Source organism: Lacerta agilis, chromosome 12 (assembly GCF_009819535.1).
Source record: "Lacerta agilis isolate rLacAgi1 chromosome 12, rLacAgi1.pri, whole genome shotgun sequence".
In the NCBI taxonomy this organism is placed as follows: Eukaryota; Metazoa; Chordata; class Lepidosauria; order Squamata; family Lacertidae; genus Lacerta; species Lacerta agilis.
The window spans coordinates 28,918,036-28,935,518 of NC_046323.1; the positions used below are offsets into that span (position 1 = coordinate 28,918,036).

The window sequence follows — 17,483 nt, forward strand, 5'->3', positions numbered from 1 at the left end:
ATGGGAATTAAAGGAAATATACAACTAAGTCATATTTAGAGCAGACCCACAGAGAAGAAAAAACAGACACACCAATGACTTAAGTAACTTAAATCTATGGATTTCAATGGGTTTATTATGAATGGAACTAACACTGGATACCACCCAATATGTGCAACCACAATTTTCTTTCATAGTTTTACTACAGCAATTAGTAATGAAGAAACAAGCCATTTTCAAAGTGACTAGCAGCTTGTCTCTTTGGCAGTGAGTGCTACTGCAATGAACTAAAAAGGAAAGTGTTTGCAACACACACAGTTTCCTTTTTCTGAACTCATTAGTTATATTAATTAGCACTACAAATCTGAATAACATAACTTTTTACTGAACCAGCTCTATTATAGGGATATATTGATTACAAGCAATGGACATCATATGTCCATAAAAGTAGATTAGCAACAGGTAGGAAGCAAAGAAAGAACCACCTCTAAATAATCCAATGGTATGCTCCACTATCCTGCAAAATGACTTATGGGTTTGGCCAGTTAAATTGTCTCGACACAGGAAAATCTAATCATTAACTGTACTACTCGTGCATATTTGTGTCCCTCCCGTGAACACACACTCTCATATAAATGCTAGTTTAAAAGGGTTGTCTCCAACTAACTATACCCAGAGTAGACCAGTAAAATGAATGAAGCTAAGTATACCATGCCCATTAGATGACTAAGTAAGTTGTGCTCAGTGAATCTACTCGGAGTAGGACTAACATTGGCTACAACATTAAGTATTTAAATAAAGCATTTATCTAAAATATTAAATCAAGTAATAGTATATTGGCTTGCATATAGAAGTTGTAGCATTTATTCTTTTATACATTAATTTTCAATGCTTTGTGTACTTTAAATCTTCTAAAAGGCTTTTATGTTTGAGCCTGGTAAGGCTATGTTTCCAGTTTATTCTCATCAGCAGTAAATGTTTAATAGTAAGTAAGGGAAGAAGGCTGGCAAGATGAAGTAGGGGGGGTATACACCATGTAACTTCATCCACCTAACAGAAAGCGATGGTGTCAAGTCATGACATGGGCTGGACTACAGAAACATAGGAACCTCCTCCCTTTCATAATAAAGTCCTGCCTCACTCCACAATATTGACAGAACTATGGTTGGGCTCCATTCTGAGTGTGGCCAGATTTGCAACTTGTACCAGATGCTTTTGCTGCTCATAGAAAAAGTCACCCTCCTCTGCATGCATTACAGTGCTTGAGAAAAAAAGAATTAAGTTTTTGAAATCTTATTTAAATACAGAAAACCACAGCTGATGCTTAGTAACTCCTGCTAACACCAACCATATCCTTTTATCAGACAGAGTTAAAAGAGGGATTTCTGACCTGTGTAGTCTGGTCACCCTCAGGTCCTGAAGACTCATTGCTTTCTTCATTCACAGTATTGCCTATAAGACACAATACAAGAGATTTGTGTTATTGATCCCTTTCATGATTGCAACATCGCTTACAATGTAAAAGTTTGCAAATTGCTTCCCCACCAAAACCCAGCCCAAATCAAGACATCTAACACTGAAATTAACAGGCAGTGAGATGTTCAAGAAACAGCTGAAAAAATGAGATGTGTTCCATGTGCTTCAGCAAACTTCTTATTCTGTGAAATGGTACTCATATTGGGGGTAAATAGTTTCTTCATCACGAACTACTTCCCTCTCTTCTTATTGGAAACATTTTCAAAATCGGTTATAAAATACAAACTTGTTTATTATTCAACAAAAGGGCACATCATGTCACACTGCATTTCAGTAGAGAGCTGTTGTGTTTGCAAGTTTTAACATCAAAGATGTTTTGCATTATAATGAAGATACTTCTGATGCACTGAGAAATTCACTGAAAAGGAGAGATCAAGCATTTTGAAATTTCCTGGTCTACTATCTGAACCAAGTTTACATAATTATTAGTAGAGGTAGCATAGTTGTGGCTGACTGAGACCTCTGAATGGGTTCCTATTTCCTTCCTACTGTGAAATCTCATTTGTACTGTTTCATTTGTGATCTTGCTATGCTGCCAAACTAGATATCCTTCACAACAACTTCTAAAATTAGGACTCACACAAAGCTAGAAGAAAGAGACACCACTACGATAACCAGCAGCTGTTTTTGAATGTAGTTATCGGTACTTTCAACCTTCTCATGCTGCCTGAAAAAAACGTAGGGTTGAATGCTTGTTAATACAGAAGTCACACCTCTTGGGACACTGAAAACACGAAGCCCAAGCTCATCGTGATGATGGCCTTATCTGTTGTACATATACTTGAGGACACACAATGTGGTTAAGATGACACCATCCTTGTAGCTTCAAGTGGAACACAGGGTTAGCACACATTCTATCTTTGATTCTGACAAAAGTTGCTTTTGGTGTGATAAAAGCAAGCCAGATGAACATCTGCAGGAGACTGTACTAAACAGGGTGTTCTGAAAAACTATGTCACCATGAGCCTCCTGAAGGGCAACGGAAACATTTGTTTTCCTGACAAGGGCAGCGAATGCAGGCTATTCTATTGGCCACTTCTGAGCTTCTTTGGAAGCAAGGCAAGCCAATTAAGGGAAAGGAGTAGGTGCAAAGACATAAAAGCCCACCAGAGGCGGCCACAGGGAAACCAAAAGCTCAAAAATGTTGCAACTATTTGTCCAATGACTGACCCCAGACTGCCCCCCTGACATCTCATGATTTGGGATAACCACCCACCCACAGGCTCTTCTACTGAAATTACTGGAAAGGAGAAATTTTAGTTTTGTCCCCTGCCTTCTACTCCAATCAAGCATCCAACCAGGCATTGTTTAACTAGGTGGTTTCCAGAAGTCGTCTCCAGACTTGGAGCTGTATTGTTATGTGTACATGGCAGATTTAGCAAAATATTAAAATTAAAGATTTACACAAAGCTTAACAAAGTCATAATGCTTAGTACCAGCAGGTTCAGGCCTATTTTCTCTCCTTCCTTGCCTGCCCCTAAGCTATCATGTTGTTCTGCAACATATGCTTGGGAGAGCACTCCAGGCTGTACAGTATGTGGAAAACAGGCAAGCCTCATAAAATAACAGAAAAGAACTACATTATCATGTTGTTTCAAAATCTAGCCATTTGCTCTGTGCAATCCACACAAAAGGTTATTTTGGCATCAAAACTCCCAAGGAACCCTCCACCTAGACATCTAGCCAATAGTCTTTCCCCAAACTAAAAACAAAGTCTGGAGCCCAGCAGAATCAAACCAAGGCATGTTTCTCATTAGAATTCAATGTTTCAGTAGGTGGGAAGAGCACAGACACATTGGTCCAAAGCGTTCCATTAAAAAGGCCAAATGACATTTTGCTAATGGACCCATATCCTCAAATGGATCAAAAGAAAACAAAAATAAAATAACATTGATCTTCCAGTTCCATTCCAAAAGCCCTGAAAGTCCTATCCACTGATATAGTGCTATGGGTTAAGAACAGATGGAAGTGAAGGTAAAAGCATTTTAAATATTTCAGATTGTGGTGGCAACCAATCTAAGTATGTTTTTAAAGAGCTGAGTTTGCACCTGGCACCATCAACAACAAAAAACTGAACATGTGGAACAGGCAGCATGATGGCAGCCCAAGGCAGTCTAACAGTTGTGCATATACAAAGAATGCAGAGTTAAGGCCCTGGGCATGAAGAGGCGACACTCGAGTCAAAAACATTGTGTTCCAAATCTGAGAGTCAAAAGAAGCTGCTCCTCATGCAAAAGTGTTCATTTGCAAAGAACAATTTTGGAGGGCAGCTTGTCATGTAAAACAAAAGTTTTTATTTTTAGCCTGATGAAAGCTAAGCTTAGAAAGATGCCAGCCTCCTCCTGCGCACACATAAAAGAGAGAGATAAGCTAAACTGTCAATTTACACATGCTTTCTGATATGTGTCAAGTTATTATTCCACAGTACTGTGCACCCTTAATTTCATTACTGAATCCTGTAAAACATAAGAGCCCCAAGTCCAAACAAATTGCAGATACAAAGGCTCAGGGGCTTGAGGAAAAACTGTTGAGCACAGGCTCCTTTCACACCCTTCAAACCCATGTGCTGAGTGGCGACAGCCCAGTTGTTTCCTGCAGGGGAAGCACCTGCAGGGCTGTGCTTTCTTCTGGTATGAAAGCACCCGCTTTGTATCATATACCGTAGTTATAAGATTCACACCGGGTACAAGTGTGCTTGTGTGTGTGTAAAGTGGGGCATCAAAAAGCGCTGCACCAGGCACTTCCCCTTCTTACTGATCCCTTTTACCTCCTTCCTTCCTGTTATCTCTCTCCCCTCTTTCCTTCCTTGCCTGGCAACTTTCCATACTACAACCTTGCTCTCTTTAACCAACTCCTGCTCTTGCAGGTGCATGTGGGGAGCTGATGATGATACCTGAAGGACAACAGCATGGCCGGGAGGCAGACGAAGGCGCACCTGAAAGCCATTCCCGGGCCACAGCTTGATAATTCATATGGGTTTCTGCAAGCCCAGTTGTAAGGAATTCTGAGCACCAGGAAAAAACAGGTTTTCTGAAGCAGTGGTTCCCAAACTTTTTCGAGCTACTGCCCCCTTAGTTCCATAATCTCATCTCCAGTTTCCCCTAGAGTTGCGGTTTGCACAACCCACTAAGGAAGACAGTAACACAGTAAAATTCAAAACATATACGATTGATTGCACATTTATTTAGTTTAATTCAACAAAATTGATAAACTTGATTCAGTGATACCAGCTTTACAAAATTTGATAGTGATTTGCACCTGCCTGCCTCTTAGTGCCTCCCCTAGGTCAGTGTTTTTCAACCACTGTTCCGCGGCACACTAGTGTGCCGCGAGATGTTGCCTGGTGTGCCGTGGGAAAAAATCACGTTGGCGCGCGAGCGGGCGGTCCGGTCCGGTCATATGGCGCCTCAGCTGGGCCGAGGCGCGCCAGAGGAGGCGGAGGCTGCTGCTGCTGCTGCTGAAGCAGAGAGGGCCGGTTGGGGCTGCTGGCAGGCGCCTGCTGACGAGGCGGACGCTGTGCCGCGAGCGCGCAGGAGGCGCACGGCGAGCTCCGAGAGCGCAGCCGCCGCCACCAAATGCTGTGCTTGGTGATCGCCGCGATGAAAGGTGAGCCGCACGGCGGCGCCTGATCCGCTTGGGCTGCGGCGCTGCTTTCTCCGGCTCGACGGGACCCACGAGGAAAGCGGCGCTCTCGGAAGCCCAGGCGCCTTCCGAGCGCGATCAGGCTCTCGCAGCTGCCGGGGGTCGGTGCCTGCGGGTGTGGGCGCAACTGCCTTTTCTGCCTGCCATTTATGGGTGGCTGGGTGGGGGTACATGAGGGGGGCGATCCGGGGTGCCAGGACGGGGCGTGGGAGAGGCAACTCTGTGTCGGCGAATCCGAAAGGGCTCTTTTGCATTACGTAAAGTAACTGCTCGGAATCTACCTCCCGAAATTGGCTCGGGGTGCAAGCCTGTTGGCAGAAACGTCTGAAGGGGCCTCTCGCCCGCTTGAGCTGACCTCTGGGCAGGTGCCCTATCCTCGGAGAGGGTCGGTCTGCCCTTGGCAGTGAGTCTGCTTAATTTTTTTGTGTTTTTGTGTGCCACTAACCCAGTTGTGGTCTGAAGTCTGCAGAGTGCTGGACTTTTCAAGCCACATGGACCCCCCCCCCCAACTTTCCAGACCTAGACTCTGCACAATAAGAGAGGGCACTTGAGGTAGAAGGACCTGTAACTTATTTATCCTTCAGAGTTTGAAGTCTTTAAAACGTGATTGTTCTTTTAGATGTGATCATTGCCTATTGTTAAATATTGAGGGGAATGCATAGTTTCAAAATCATTCTCCTTGCCCAGAACAGACAGAATATTGAACTGAGGGGAAACTTCGAAGCACATATTATTTCTGTGAGGTGGTGATGGAGAGATACACCAGAGGCATGTGCCCATCTGCAAAGTAACAAGTCCTTTGCTATAAAAACTAAATACAGAGAGAGACTGAGAGCTGTTGACGAAGAGCTACGTGTGTGTCTTTCTTCGATTCCAGCCAGAATATCAGCTTTGTGTTCAGCCAAACAGGCCCTGGTTGCGCACTGAATAAAGTATTTTATAATTTTTCATATTTCTGTTTACTTACTATTATTTCATAATAAAGTAATTATAAAATACTTTCTTTGTGTTTATTTGATTCCTATTCAAGATAATTACTTTATATATAGTCAATATAGGCACAGATTTAAATTTTTTAACATTTTCTAATGGTGGTGTGCCTCGTGATTTTTTTCATGAAACAAGTGTGCCTTTGCCCAAAAAAGGTTGAAAAACACTGCCCTAGGTAATCCCACTGCCCCCCCCCACGGTGCACACTTTGGGAACCCACTGTACTGAAGTCTTGCAATACATAAACAAATTGAGAAAAGTGTATCTTTCTCAGATCTTTCTATGCTATTGCATAGGCATCAATTATTTTGCCATAAGACTTCAAACCAATATATTCTGATCTACATAGCTATCCTTTCAAGTTCTGGTTGAGCTTAAAAAGAAGTGTTAAAACCTCCATTCTGCAGCAGAGAATACTTAGCAGCACCCTTTTTTGAAAACAAACAAACAAGGTTTTCATTCTGCCATCTGAATTTGGTTTAGCAACATTAAGGTTGGGCAACATTAAGGGACTACTTCACTTCTCAGAAGTTCCATATTATTATTATAATTATAATTTTGCTTTCATGTACATGTTGAATTATGCTGCAGCTGCCTCGCTACTGACCACTTCTGTCCTGAAAAACTGTAGCAGAGGACTGTGAAGGTCTTGATTAAAAAGCAAAATGTTAATGTGAGACAGGCCAAACCGGGTGCAGCTGCTCCATTTCACTGAGCAAGCTCCTCTTCTCCATTCAGCTGTGAAGAATGGCACCGACTGTAAATTGTTCTTTGCCGATAGGATCCACAGGAAAAGCAAAACTACACTACTTTCAACTTTTCAAAGCCATTGATGTTTTAAAAGAGGGTCCTCAATATACAGGGGATCGGGTGGGGTGGGGTTATGCTTTGTTGGTGTTCAACCTTCAGTTTTGAGCTTAAAATTTCCCCCTCTGCATGCAAAGCCACATCCATGCAGAGAGCAACAGTTTGTGATAATTTGCCAGATGTGTTAGACAGGCAGAATCATTCTAATTTCAAGCAGAAAATACTCTTCACTGGTTTAAGTCAAGAGACAGACTAGATGCATACCACAAGATTTGTCTTTCCTGAAATGCAACAGGCAAAACCCCCAACTTTAAATAATTTACCCGTATGTAATCCTGCTGATTGCTATAGTGCAACTCAATCATAAGTCATCACTGAATTATCCTTAAAAGAGAAGATACCCACACCTACTGTAATCATCTGATAAGATTAGAACCACCTTTTCTGGACATTTGTGCAGGTGGAATTGTGGCATTTGTGATCATGTACACATTTATGATCACATAAATATAATTATTTCAAGGGCAGGAAGGGATAAGTCAAAAGAGGTCCCTATTTTGCTTGGGCTAGCGAAAGGGAGGGGCTGTAGCTCAGTGGTGGAGTATCTGCTTTGCTTGCATAAGATCCCATGTTCAATTCCCTGCATCTTCAGGTAGAGCTGGGTGATATCCTTGTCTACTGCTGCCAGTCACCTAGATGGTCCAATGGCCAGCATATAAAGCAGCTTCCTATATTCCTATACTGGTTCACCTTTGAACTGTGGACATATATTCTATGCCGGTAAATTTATCTGGTTTCTGACATTTCATTGGCAATCTTGCACTGAAAGCACTGCATTTTTTATGCTTGCGGATATCACAAGACTCCAGTGATACTTGTAGTTTTTGCTCAGGGCACATTTGGGAAGGCAGAGGAAGCCCAGGTCAGGACAACACAAGTTTTGCTGTGGATCTGTGAAAGCCGTGAGGCTATCCAGAGTATGTTTACATTACTAGTGAGGGTGGAGCGGAAAAAACAGAAGGAAATCTACTGCAGGGTTCAAGATTATTGTTACATAGTTGAGAGCAAGATAGTTCCTCATTGTATCATTGTTTTTAATTGTTGATGTTTAAGTGTGTTTTTAATATTTTGTTCCAAGCCGCCCAGAGTGGCTGGGGCAATCCGGTCACATGGGCAGCTTATAAATAATAAAATTATTAATATTATCATCAATAACCATTATACTGGGGGGAAAGTTTCCTTCCCCACTGCCCTAAAACTCCCCCCACCCCCCAGTAACAAATGAGATCAGCATTCTGTCTTTCTCTTCACTTATGAAATACTTATTCAGTGATCCATTTGAGGGTTCTTAATCTGCAGCGGTGGATTGTTCAAGGTCACCTACCTTTTGCTTTACGGAGGAGAGAAAATCTTGCCCCTATACCAGATCACAATCTCAATTTTGTGCATTCCAGAAATACTTAGCAGAGAGAGACGGTGTCGTGCACAGAACTACCAAGACCCATTGGGGTGGAGTGGTAGAAGGAGACAAACATTAAAAAATGTTTAAAGTATTGCTTTTTTCTGCTATGGGCCTTTTTTTGGGGGGGGTTCCCACATTGCTTATCTACTTCAGCCTCCCTTTATCATCACTTCTTTAGCTCTTAGTCATGCTCAGCAACAATGCCAGTCGCCTTGCCAGACACATTGGCTGTGATTCAAAGAGCTACATTAGGCGCGCTCGAGGGCTCAGATGAGACCAGTATAATTTTGCAGAGCTTTTTTTCTCTTTGAAGAGCTGACCTCCATGCTATATCAGAAATGGCTTTTAGAATAGCACTTGAGTTTCAGAAGTGGTTTACCCCATGGCATGGGGTGAGGCACTATCTCAGAAAATGCCCAAAGTCCCCCAGGCGATACAGAAATGGGGGTGCCCTTCTTTGGACACCAGGCATTATGTACGGCAAAGCACAGATTACTAACCCGTTCTTTCCAGGGTCCTGTAATTTCAAAGAGGTCAAAAATAAAGTTAAACCACTAAGAATTTTACATTAAGTTTGAGGTTTGCAAGTACTTAGTTTTGGGTTCTATCCTAGTTGTATCCCTGCACTTTGATCCAGTAGAGGCTTCCAGCACTGAAACTGGGAGAGAGGCGGGTTTTGGCAATATACCTTCCAAATCTGCACTAGAGGGTGGGCATTCCAAACAGCTTCAGAATTGATGCAGGAGAACGAATGGCTGAAAATTATCCCAAATTATCCCCGTTCCATTTGCACCAACAGAAGCCTCTACTGAATCAGAGAGCTTCCATCAGCAGAGGGACCTTTTGTAAACAGCTGGGGTAGCCAATATGGGGCCCTCCACATGTTGCTGGACCCCTTACCGTTGGAAATGTTGGCTGGGGCTGGTAGGTGTTGTAGTCCAACAACATCCGGAAGGCACAGCGTTAGCCAGAGACTAAGAATCATTGTTGATGTCATGGCGCTATCTTGACAAATGTCAGCAAAGAAAAATGAATCATTCGGCTGTCAGATGCATCAGCAAGAAAAAAAGCAAACCAGAACTGGGAAGCAACTGTGGCTTGTTTGCTATGATCTTGAAAGCCAACCAGAATTTGGAATGCTGCGCTTTCCATTCAGGTGGAGTTCAGGCTTCTACACTCAAAGGGAGGGGGGGATGGAAAGAGATGGGAGATGCTTTTATATTGTATTTCTATGTTGTGAGATCTGCGGATGAAGGGTGGTAGACAAATATAAATAATAATAAACAACTATTCAGCTCACACCCTGCAGATCCAGCTATTTGCATAGAGACCACAGTGGTTCGCAAGTGCTGGGAACTCTAACTGACCACAGTTCAATAATGTTGCTGATTTGAGATACACCTGTACACCAGAACATTTAGAAATTCTTAACAAAGCCCTTTAGACTTTCAGTTGACACAGTCAGCAGAGATGCGAGGCCATGTCACATAAGGTCTTAGCATGTAGGTCATATGCGTGATGAAGCAAGAACAGCTTTGGACTTGCATGCCCTTTCTCTACACATACAGAGCTTACAATGTGAACAAAAATCCATGAAGCTCAGTGCCTACAAACCTGGACATCACACATGCAATCCACCCTCCCATTGTTGTGTGAGCTGGCCTACCCACACAGGAATTTCCACTTGTGGCTCCCACTTCACATGCAAGTTTTTCTATTTGGTGAGCGAGGACATGCAACCTTAGCATTTCTCCTGGGTCCTACTGCACTTCTTACGCACTAGAACCACATGTGAAACCAGCACTTAAAATAGTTAAGTATAAATATAAACCGACAAATGGCTGAAATCCATAAACAGCCCAAGGGCTTGTGCTCACCCAGTGGCTTTTTAATTTTTACTTCTCGAGTGGCATATCCCCATCAACAGTCATAAACTGCTTTTGCAGCACCAAGAACCTGCTGTTCAAAAATAAATAAAGTAAAAGTCCAAAGTGCCCTTGCATATGGGTGGTATTCCTTTGGATCCTGGCCTAAATAAACCTAAGATGTCAATGATACATGTACATGGCTCATGGAAACAGTACAACTCATATTACCAGTCTCTTCATTTCAAGGACTGATATGAAGCTTTAAACAAAGCAAAAGCAAACCAACTTCAGACGAACTAGTAAATAGCAGACATGTCAACATCTAATAAAGAAGTCACCAGCCTTTTTGGATCAGTGGGCATATTTCAAATCTTAAGACTGCTGTGGGTGCTAGTCACAAAATGGCCACTATGGCATATCACAAAGTTAGACAGCCCAGTCATGGTAAAGCTTTTCACATAATTGTATTTCCATGCTAGGAAAGGCTGGACCTGTTGAATGTCTGCCTACCATACAGCTGTTGAAGACACAAGAAATGCCAACCCTAAACCAAAGCCTAAGCTGCTCCATTAAACACAAACAGAACTTTCTTTCTGGCTAGAGCCTTTTTAAAACAAGCTCAGAGTTTGGGGCTCCTGCCCCGGGGAACCAATGAAGTTTTTCAAAGGCGTCATGGAGCCTGCTGGGTTGCTTCCAATATAACATATATTGTCTCATGCATTGCTTCAGTATAAGATGCAAAAATATCTCCTGCATTTTGTTGAACAATACCGTGCTGTTTCCCCATCGTCAGAAATTTACAGTTACTGTACAAAATAAATTGCACCTCTAACTGTCCTTTTCTAATTATGCAGCGCTTGTGTTTTAACTTAACCTTTCACACAATGTTTCCCCTTCCATTGTATTTCATGGCAGCCTATTTGAATGAACAAGCATTTGTGTCTAATATTATTTTGCCCTATAGAACAGATCCAACTCCCCTGTTTTCAAGTGAATTATTTACATAACCAACACATGTACAAGATTAAATATAGAGGACTTCTGTTGAAAAGCGTTTGGAAACACCAATTATTCCAACAGGCAATAGCCAGGATTTTTAAATCAGAGGACTCTGCTGATATTCCATCTGCACTGGCTCTCATTTTGCTTTTGAGCTCAGTTCAAAATGTTGGTTATTACTTCTAAAGCCATAAATGCTTTAGGACTAATTCACTTGATGCCTTAGGACTAAGTCACTTGATGATCCTGCCTGCACATTGATCTATGATGCTATCTTCTGAACTGTTGTTCCTTGTCTCATCACCATCAGAAGTGGTGAAAAGGTCTTCTCAGTTGTGGCTTAGAGGCTTTGAAAGCCCAGCACTGAGATCAAATTGGCCTTTAAATACCAGATCAAAAGATTTCTGTTTCAGTAGGACTCACTGCCTCTTAAATTCTGCAGCTACTTATTTGTTCTGATACCGTTCTTAAGTTTCTTGTAGATTGCCTTGCCATCTCTCTGTTGTTAGCTACCATACAGGTCTCATTCTTGAGCTCGAAAAGGAGGGTTGAAATATTTTAATAATAAATTTAAAAAGGCTTGAGGGATCAGCTGTAAGGTGGCGTGTAAAACAGGTATTTTTGGAATATATATCTTAAAACTGTTATTTAAAGCACATCACAATTCACTTGCAGGTTTTTGTTTTTCTGAAAAATATATTAGATCAAATTACGCCAAGTTACTGAGGTGAAGTCCCTTGGGTTTTAAAATTTTAATTCTATCAATTTTAATTGTTTCTGAAGGAGCGTCTCCACCCCCATCGTTCTGCCCGGACACTGAGGTCCAGTGCCGAGGGCCTTCTGGTGGTTCCCTCACTATGAGAAGCCAAGTTACAGGGAACCAGGCAGAGGGCCTTCTCGGTAGTGGCACCCGCCCTGTGGAACGCCCTCTCACCAGATGTCAAAGAGAAACTACCAGACATTTAGAAACAAAATAGAAAATTCTTTCCAGTAGCACCTTAGAGACCAACTGAGTTTGTTCTTGGTATGAGCTTTCGTGTGCATGCACACTTCTTCAGATACACTGAAACAGAAGTCACCAGAACGAATTATTTTCGTCTAGCGAGGCACCACTGTACCAACGAAAGAACAATGGCAAGGGAAACTTGTGGAATATGCAGAACTGACAAAACTAACAGATAAACTACATGAAAAAGACAACAAAAACTTTAAAAGAGAATGGGAACCATTTACAATATATACGAAGAGACAATATAAAGAACTGGACTCATTGGCAGGGTTTGAGTAAACAATCACAATTGTATATAATAAAAAGTAAGATTATATGTATTGGGGAAATTTGGGGAAAACAATATGGAAATAAAACAAAATGGGAGTATGAGGGAAGTCCGTGTGTGTGTGTGAGGAAAATATGGAAAACTGTTAGAGAAATATTGTTAAGAGGATGTATATACAGAAAAACCAATAAAAATATTTTTTAAAAAATAAAAATAAAATTCATCTCCTCCTGGCAGTGCTTGTTTCATGAGGGCATTTGGAGAGTCAGGCTGAATTTAAAAAACTGAAGGTTCTATTTCAATATTGGTGAACCCTACATGATTTAATTGCATTATCACAGTAGCACTTTCATAACAGGAAGTGGAGTAGTCATTTTTCCAAGTCACCCATTTACAGTAATAGTATTCTATGCCTCAAGACTCTGAAACAGAGAACAAAAAAACCCTCATCTTATTTTGAAAAACATTAATTAATACAAAGCTGTCTATTTTGTGACAGCTTTCAGATGTAATGCTATGTTACACAATGCGGTTTCTTTAACCATACCATGCACAAGCTGCTTATTGGTGCACTCAGCTTAAGCTCTCCTCCTCTGATCATCCCTTACTTAAATAACAAAACAAACCACAGAGCAGTTGGCTGAGTGTTAGATCTAAACCAGCACCCATAGTTGGCTTCTCCCAAACAAACCATGATCAGTAAGCCAAGATCAGAGTTAAGACTGAACTGAGGCATATGCAGCAAAGTTTAAACGCCAATTGTCCATCTAAATAAACTACAGCACTATTATCAACAGAGTTCAAATAGTCACCCTTTGCCAAGTTTACCATTGACCGGGGCCCACAGATTTTGGGTGGCCTTGGTAGCCAACCCAAATGCATAGTCATCAGGACTATTATCTGATGTCACGCTGAACACCAGAGCCTCTGAAGCTCCTGCCCAATTCCAGTCTCAGAAGAACTCTTCAGAGGGCAAGACAGCCTGAGCCTCCTGAAATTGAAACTAAGAAGAGGCCACTTCTGTTTTTCTCTCCCGTCTCCATCCGTCCCTCTTTGTGGCTGTCATGGCAGCTATCACTTCCTTCCTCTTCTCACCCACCAATCAAAAGCAAGCTTCTTCCTCCCCTCTGAAACTTCTGAATTCTAGGAAGCACTCAGTGCTTGGCCTGCCTCTGCTGTCCATCCTGGACTAAACATGTACAGTGCAAGGTTGCACTACTGCCTGGGCAGCAGCAGCTCTCCACCAAGAGCTCTCCTTAGCACAGATGTGCAGAGAAACGGGGAGAAGGAGGTGTGCATACTTAGCACTGGTTGGTGCCGAGAAGGGAAGGACTGCTCAGTGTGCACCCAGCTAAATAAGTGGATGGCGACTTGCCACATTTTCCAGAGTAGGTAAGGTGTTGTTGCCAGGACTGTGTGGAGCAAGTAGATTAGTTGACTCCTGTCTTTTTGCATGCATGCATGCATATGTGTGTGCGCGCGCACACACACACACACACTTGCTTATCCCAAGCCACAATGTGTCAAAACAGGAAGGGGCACTCTGCTCAAAGGCTCAGATAATTTCGAGTGCTATTACTAAGTTTTGCATTAGCCCATCAAAACACACTTTAAGCACCTATAACTGTGTTTGTTGGACCAAAAAGTAATGCAGGTTTACAAGCACAACTGGATTTCTGTACCACCAGCAACTTAAAAATCTCTGTGTTCTCTACAATCAGAATAGGAACACCTTGCAAATGATTACATTATCAACCAAATGTGCCAGATGTTCTTTCATAAAGGCTACACTCACTGTATTTATAGAATTGTAAACTATATGATAAGCTGGACCCATGGATGAAACAGCCAGGGGACAGGCAATTGTGCTTCTGAATGGCTATGCCAACATTCAGATATGGTAATATACAAACTCCAGAGAAAGCCGTACTTAGCATATTCTACTCTTAAGAAACACACCTGCTTATACTACAAAGCATTATGAAGGTCCATTGTTTGGTAACCTAATTCTGTTAATCTGCATAGGAGATGTTGATTGAGCTCATTCAACCAAAACTCAACTGTACTCTTAAGTTAGCCAACTCTCTCTGTTTCTTTTATAGTATTAATAAAGCATGAAGCTGATAGTTACTCATGTTGTTGCATTCAGTTATTTTCCTCTTGTAAAAATATGCAAATTCACTCCTTTGTGTTTTGGGGCTCTCGTGTGACCCTTCAGACTGTACTAATCAGCTCTAGGGGTTTTGGTCCCATTGTTTCAAATTTGCTCTCTGGCTGAAAACATCATTCCATTTATGCTTTATATTAAACTTCAGACATACAGATTCTTAAAAATAAAAATAAAAATAAAAAACCATAGTAGGAGAAAGAGCTAGCTTGGTAATTAATGCTGTATTCAATTTACTTGAGAAGTGCATGAAGCAAGATGCCACCTAATGATGCAAAAGCAATACTGCACTTTGTTTTTGTGTAAAACCAGAACCCAAGAGGATTAGTTTGACTCCACACTGAATGAAGGGGTAGCAATTATCTCCTTATGCGACTAGAAATCAGTGACACTGGAGAGGGTTGTTTTTCAGGTCTCCCTCATATTCCTTGCCCAGTGAACTCAAACTACGGTAATCAGACACATGGAGCTTTTAACCCTGTTATTCACAGAACAGGCAAGAGCAAGATAGCCCAGTGTTTTTCAACCACTGTTCCGCGGCACACTAGTGTGCCGCGAGATGTTGCCTGGTGTGCCGTGACTTAAAAAGTGGGCAGCGAAGAGAGTGTGACAAAAACCCACCCCGGGATCTGCTCAAAGGACCAGCTGTGCCTCCCTCCACTGTGACGAGATTGAATGGAGTGGGAGAGGAGACGGCAAGCCGCTCGGAGCAGGGAGCCGCCGCTCAGCCAAGCCCGCGCGCCAAGGGCGCTATAAATAGGCGAAAAACCCGCCCCCCCAGCCAGCCAGTGAGCGAGGCCTGCCTGCTCGGCGTGCCCGATTTGCAGCGGGCAGGCAGGGACCCCTGTTGCCTGCTGGCTGTGCGCAACAAGACGGGCTTTCGCCGAGCGAGGCGGCGCTGACTCAGCCTGGGCCGAAGGAAGCGCAGGGCAATGGCGCTCAGCACCCCCCGAGAGGCAGCTGGGCCTGCCCGAGCCCCCGAGCCCGGCGGCGCCGCCGCCACGGCAGCACCAGGCGGAGGACGAGGCCGACCTCGACCCCGACCCGCAGCAGCAGCTGAGCGGCCTGGAGCCCGACGCCGGCGAGGGGATCCCGCTGCACTCGCCGTGGACCTTCTGGCTCGACAAGTAAGTGCGGAGCTGCCGGCACACCAGGTGGGGAAGGCGAGCGGCAGCGGGAGGAGGAGGAGGAGCTTGCGGCCTGGAGCTCGCCTCTCCTGCGCCGGTAGGGTGGTAAAAGGCGCGCTTGAATGAGGCGGCAGCGACGGGGGTGGGCAGCGTAGGACTGGCCTTTGTTCGCCGCCGCCTCCTCTCCTGCTCTGCTCGCTCCTTCCCCGTCCCCACGGCGAATTAATTCCCTTCTCCGCCGAGGGCAACGAAAAGGGGGGGTCTGTTCTCCAGCCCCACAGATTGCTTCACTATGCTTAAGTATTTTATAATTTTTCATATTTCTGTTTACTTACTATTTCATAATAAAGTAATTATAAAATACTTTCTTTGTGTTTATTTGATTCCTATTCAAGAGAATTACTTTATATATAGTCAATATAGGCACAGAGTTAAATTTTTTAACATTTTCTAATGGTGGTGTGCCTCGAGATTTTTTTCATGTAACAAGTGTGCCTTTGCCCAAAAAAGGTTGAAAAACACTGAGATAGCCAATGAAACTCACACTTCAAAATATAGCTGTTATTATAAAGAAGTGACAATCGGTAGACAAAAAGCCCCAATCGACTTTTGCATACAGCAGTTGATTAAAGTGGGATGCTTATTAAAAAATATCCCCCCAAGCACTTCTGCAACAAATGCATACTGAGTAGAAACCTGTTGAACAGCATTTGAAATGGTACAAGGAATGAATGCAAGGTTGCTAGAAAGACAAATCAATAAGGATTACCAATAAAGAAAACAGTATACACCAGAGGCAACCAACATAGTGCCCTCCAATTGTTGTGGACTACAATTCCCATCAACCTCAGTCAACTTGGCCAATGCTCAGGAATGGTGGAAGTCGTAGTTTTCAACACCTAGCAGGCGATAGATAACCTCTTGGCTACCGCTTGTTTACATAATTCCTACCACTTCATTCTTAAAAAGCCACAACCATCTCTAAAAGCCATTCTAACCCCGTATGTTCTATACTGCTTACTAAGACTTTGAGGACAACATACTTGACCCCAGTTTATTTACATCTTTACACAGCGATCCTTTAAACCCAGCTAGCAGTACTTATAGTGAACTCAGGCCATGGTTTTGAGGCATATGAAACTGTAACCTTGCAAAATCTAATCCAAGTCTTGATGAGATCAGCCAGCAGGGAACCCTCTGTGTTGTTGCCTTGAGTGCCATAAGGAAATAAAGGCAGAATATCAATCAATCAATAACCAGATTTCTTCTCATCTAGAGTTTGCTAACTAGCCTCAAATCCTGGTTAGCAGGAAACACTGATGAACACCAGTGCAATCATTAAGCATGGGTATTTTATTCTTATTTGTTATTCTTATTTTTTAAGATTTCCTAATGACTCTTCAACATAAAGTTCCAGGGCTGGTTACAACAATAAAACATACAACTATAAAAACAAACAAAACCATTACAATGATAAAACACATGAAACCGTTCCAAATGGAACAGGACAGTCAGGGCAGAGCCATTACAAGTATTTCATACACAAAACAGCAGCAGCAGTTACCTATGTGGGGTAGAAGAAGAAGAAGAAGAGTTTGGATTTGATATCCCGCTTTATCACTACCCGAA

The 17,483-nt window shown here is 42.8% G+C and overlaps 1 protein-coding gene across 2 annotated transcripts in view; it reads right to left on the reverse strand.

Moving 5' to 3' along the window:
* The window catches only part of UMAD1 (UBAP1-MVB12-associated (UMA) domain containing 1), a 39,750-nt gene that overhangs the window by 15,630 nt on the left and 6,637 nt on the right, over window positions 1–17,483 (reverse strand). For both annotated transcript variants that reach the window (XM_033165442.1, XM_033165443.1), the window contains exon 4: window positions 1,370–1,431. In XM_033165442.1, coding sequence (XP_033021333.1) covers window positions 1,370–1,431 — 62 coding nt within the window. The remainder of the gene's footprint in view (window positions 1–1,369; window positions 1,432–17,483) is intronic.